The sequence below is a fragment of the Taudactylus pleione genome, unplaced genomic scaffold (assembly GCF_031769625.1).
Source record: "Taudactylus pleione unplaced genomic scaffold, aTauple2 ptg000188l, whole genome shotgun sequence".
NCBI lineage: Eukaryota > Metazoa > Chordata > Amphibia > Anura > Myobatrachidae > Taudactylus > Taudactylus pleione.
In genome coordinates, this window is record NW_028284590.1 from 6136605 (window position 1) to 6141547 (window position 4943).

Below are 4943 nucleotides of genomic sequence, written 5' to 3' on the forward strand. Positions count from 1 at the left end.
CAGCGGGCCATTCCCTGAGAGGAAGGTAAGCAGGAGATATCTGTGATACTAGTGTATGGGGACAGCGGGCCATTCCGCTAGACGAAGGTTAGTAGGAGATATCCGTGATACTAGTGTATGGGGACAGCGGGCCATTCTGGGAGAGAAAGGTAAGCAGGAGATATCTGTGATACTAGTGTATGGGGACAGCGGGCCATTCCCCGAGAGGAAGGTAAGTAGATGATATCTGTGATATCTCCTGCTTTACCTTCTTGATGAATGGCCAAAACACTTAATTTCTACAATTGTAGATAATTAAAATTTTCACCGGCTTTTGTCGAAATTTAGTGATGATGAGTAGAGCCCAAAATCTATCAGCCAGACCTGCCGAAGATGCCGCAGCTGTAAAAAGCGCAGCTTCATAAATTTACCCTTTAAACTCTGGTTCGGTATTACAGTCAGGAAATATTAACACTAAGGGCCATATTCAATTAGAGGCAAAAAGCCGCGATCGGTGAAAAGATTTTGCCGATGCGCAGTTTTCGGCTGTTTCTGAAGTATTGCCCTATTCAATTCCAGAACGTTTTTTGCCTACGTGAAAACTCCATAGGTAAAAACAGGCATAAAAGTTTCACCACCAAAAGAGAAAAATCCATATTTTGGGGTAAAAATGGGGGGGGGGGGCTTGGTTCAGAACCCTTTTGACACACCCTCCCCCCCTAATGACTAATTAGGCAAAAAAAAAATTCTCTTAACTCGCTCCAAAAAATGACGTGTAATTTTTGGGGCAAAAATTTAAAAAGTGTTGGGGTTAAAGTACTGGGACAGGTATTTTTGGGTGCTGTATGGATGGGACAGGTATTTTTGGGTGCTGTATGGATGGGACAGGTATTTTTGGGTGCTGTATGGATGGGACAGGTATTTTTGGGTGCTGTATGGATGGGACAGGTATTTTTGGGTGCTGTATGGATGGGACAGGTATTTTTGGGTGCTGTATGGATGGGACAGGTATTTTTGGGTGCTGTATGGATGGGACAGGTGTTTTTAGGATTGCAGGAGGCAGCAGCTGGTGTATTTTTTTTTTTTTTTATTATTCTGCACGTTACAAACCCCAATATATACTAGTACCCATTTACATGTACCCCCATTTTAACTACAGGAATTATTTTTCATAAAAGACATTGCTTAATATAATTGTTCCACACTTATGCAAATATGCATATAACAACCCTTTGACTCAAAATAAGATCCCTAATTACTTATATTATGGCTAATAATACTATTCTGTATTGATTCTCCGGGTGAGTTAGGCTTTATTGTGGGTACAGACTGTTTACCCCCCCCCCCCCAAAAAAAAACTGACCTCTTCGCCAGTTTCGCTGTTAGCTACATTCGCCCATATGCGTTATCGCCTGTATTACAATTGAGTAGGGCGAAAAGCGGGTGCGCGCATTGAGTAAGCAGGTGAAAACTTCGCCTCAAAAAATGCGAATGAGGCGATAAAACATCACGCTTTTCGCCGATCTCGGCTTTTCGCGACTAATTGAGTCCGCCCCTAAGGGTCAAATGTAATAGGGTGAGAGTTTAGAAGTAAGATTTCACACTTTTTAAACTCGTCCAATGTAATAAAGTGCGAGAGCAGGTTTTTAGACTAAAAAAATTTTAGATTTAAACTCTCATCCAGATGTTTTTCCATTTTGAAGATAAAACTTAACGAATGTGAGAATTTACTGCTAAACTGTCACATATTCTAAACTCTTATCCTATTACATTTGACAGGAAGCAGAAAGAGACAGATTTACTTACCTACAATTACTGGTTAAACAAATTTAAAATAAGAAGAAAGACAAAATCGCTGTTCAGTTCTGACACCCACCAAGCAGGAACTTTGCTCGTTCTGCTGGTCTCAGCTAGAGAAAATGACCAGAATGGAAATTAGAGGAGGCCGATCACTGTTACAGGTTGGATGCGTCAGTAATGATAAATAACCGGTATAAACTGGTGTTTGTTTCAATGTTCCATCTCAGTGCATCAATGCCATGAAAACTTCCATTCATCTCCCAGGGGACACCTTGCCACGGGGTGCTGCAGATAAGAAGTGTCATGTGCATTTGGCTGAATGAATTACCTGTTGTGTCACAGTCACAATGCAGATCGAACGCATTTATAAATGTATATAAATAAACATCGGATGTATAGGTAACACAAAGCGGCTTATATGTGTTTTTATTTGCTTTTTATAATGCAATCACAAAATGCATTGCAAAGGCCGGTGTGCACGTAGCCTTAGTAAGTTTAGGAAAAATATATATATATATATATCATTATTATTGTTTTGGTCAGTAGACACAATGTACACAAATAATTTGCAGTATTATCACATGAGAGATATTTAAATAGTAAAAAAGTGATTCAAATATAAAGGGGTATATTTACTAAAGTGCTGGTTTTTAGAAGTAGAGATGTTGCCCATAGCAACCAATCAGATTCTAGCTGTTATCTTCAGGATAAATAATAAACAATTTTATCTCTCTCCAAGCTTACATGAATACCCTGAGAGATGCTCTAAGCCTTGAGAGAGATAAAGGGGAGAGGGATAAAGTGCCAACCAATCAGCTCCTAACTGTCATGTCACAGGCTTAATAAATGGAAATGGTATAGCAGAGTCTCTGCTCTCAGTGCTGCCGCTAACTATACCATTAATTTTGGGAGCACAATTCACTTCCTTGACTCCTGGGTCCCTTTTTGCGACTTGTCACTACAGCTCCAACTACGGTGATGGTGACAGTCAGTGTGATCACCAACACGGTGACTGTTTCTGCCACGCAGAGCCGGGTGTCCAATGAGGTAAGGGGCTTACCCTTCAGTGCAGGGGGGTCTGCACAACGCAGGTCTATGCTATCTTGCAGACTGATTCTCTGCAAACTGCCCAACTTTCCAAACACACGCTGCAAATCACAGTCACATTCCCAAGGATTGAAGGACAGCAACAGTAGGGTCCCGGGCGCTGGCAGGCCGCTCAGAGTCTGGAAGCGCAGGTGGCGCAGTCTGTTGTGCTGCAGATTGAGGAAGATGAGAGAATAGAGAGGTGCGAGCACTCCGGAAGGCAGATCTTGGATCTGGTTTCCCGACAAGTCCAGGAATTCAAGTCTTTGCATCACAGAAAAGTCATCGCTCCTCAGGCTATGCAGCAAGTTGTTCTGCAGCTGTAGACGGCGGAGCTGGGTGAGGGACCTGAAAGCTCCAGATTGTAACGTGGAAATGAGGTTTCCTTGCAGGTCCAACTGCTCCAGACTGTGCAAGTGCTGGAAGCTGTGTTTTGGAATATTATGCAACAGATTATAAGCTAGAGAGAGATGAGTGAGGGAGTCAAGGCCTAAAGAGAAACTGCTGCTTAGATTTCCTATTGTGTTCCCTTTCAGGTCCAGGATTTGCAGGCTCTGCAGTCCCCTCCAGGATCCGGCTCCCACTTCCAAGATGGCATTTTGTGCCAGGAACATGGTGCGCAGCCTCCAGAGGTTATGAAGAGGAGGTAGAGCAAACAAGGAGCAGCTGGAGAGGTCCAGGAACTCAGTTACCAGAGGGGGAAAGATTAGGATGGCGGACAGGTTCGTCCCTGAGCAATTAATAAAGAGGGACTTGGAGTCACAAAGGCAGAGAGATGGGCAAAGCGAGCTGGAGGAGAGAGCTGAAAGAGTGGGCAAGACTAATATCAGGTAGGACCACAGCCATGGTAAGATGAGAGGTGCTGGTGATGGCATCATCAGGGAAGGTAGATGCATCCTGATCCTGCAATGACAATGACACAGTGTAACTCACATGTACAATGTATATATTGGGGCTGGTTCTGAATTGAATGCATTAGTGCCTGCATCTGGCTGCTGCAGCCTCCCTACTAATCTATGTCACGTGAGTATCAGCCCATCTATGTGAGTATCCGCGTGTCTACATGCGTGTGAGTCGTTCCACGCATTATTTTCCCATCCACAGCCGCCCCTGTTATCATTACTATCGCCACTTTTGGGGGCAAAAGATAGATCTAAAACAAGCGTCACATCTGCGTCTGGACACGTGAAACAAGCTCGTAAGCGGAGCAACACACCTACGACATGCCTACAAGACGCATCTGTTCCTTGCGCCCGCATGGTCACTGCCCCATTGCTGCCCAGGAATGGCCATTTCACATTAGGCTATGTCCGCTAGCAGCGACCTCTTTGCTATTGCGGATACATTGTGCGACTCGTGCAGACCACATTTGCACTTTTCAATGCATGTGCAGTCTGCGGCCAGCTACACGCTGTGGACTGGAGCACAGTGCAGTCAGGCTCAGCACTGCAGTGTACTACCGGATAATAAATCCCAGTAGTCTATGCAGAGGGGTCAGAGGAGCATGTGCTGAGCTCTGATTGGATGAGCCCATCACATGCTCCTCTGACCCTGCAGCAGCGCAGCCTCATGGGTGGGACTCATTGTGAGGCTGTGACTGCTGCTCTGCCGGCTGCCTGAGGAGGCTGCTGGTGAGTACACTGTGGGGGCACTACAGGTGGCATAATGTGGGCACTACAGTGTAGCATATTATGTGGGCCCTAGAGGTGGCATTGAGTGTGGGCACTACAGTGTAGCATAATGTGGGGGGTACTACAATGTAGCATAAAGTGTGGGGCACTACAGTCTGACTAAAGGGGTCTATTTACTAAGCAGTGTTAGGAGACAGAGTGAAAATTGATAAGAAAGTGATAAGGTGCCAGCCAATCAGCTCCCAACTGTCATTGTTCAAACACAGCCTGTGAGATGATAGTTGGGAGCTGATTGGCTGGCACCTTATCACTTTCTTATCACTTATCACTTTTCACTCTGTCTCATAACACTGCTTAATAAATAGACCCCATTATGTGTGGGATACCACAGTGTGGTAGAATGTGTCGGGCACCTACTGCATCTCCCTGTCACCCACTGCCTGTCAC

The 4943-nt window shown here is 44.9% G+C and overlaps 1 protein-coding gene across 1 annotated transcript; it reads right to left on the bottom strand.

The window, feature by feature from the left end:
• Positions 1–2678: 2678 nt before the first annotated feature.
• LOC148519608 (uncharacterized) lies at positions 2679–3761 on the bottom strand. Its single transcript, XM_088476414.1, has one exon. The coding sequence runs from the start codon at positions 3759–3761 to the stop codon at positions 2679–2681; it is 1083 nt and encodes a 360-aa protein (XP_088332540.1).
• Positions 3762–4943: the final 1182 nt, after the last annotated feature.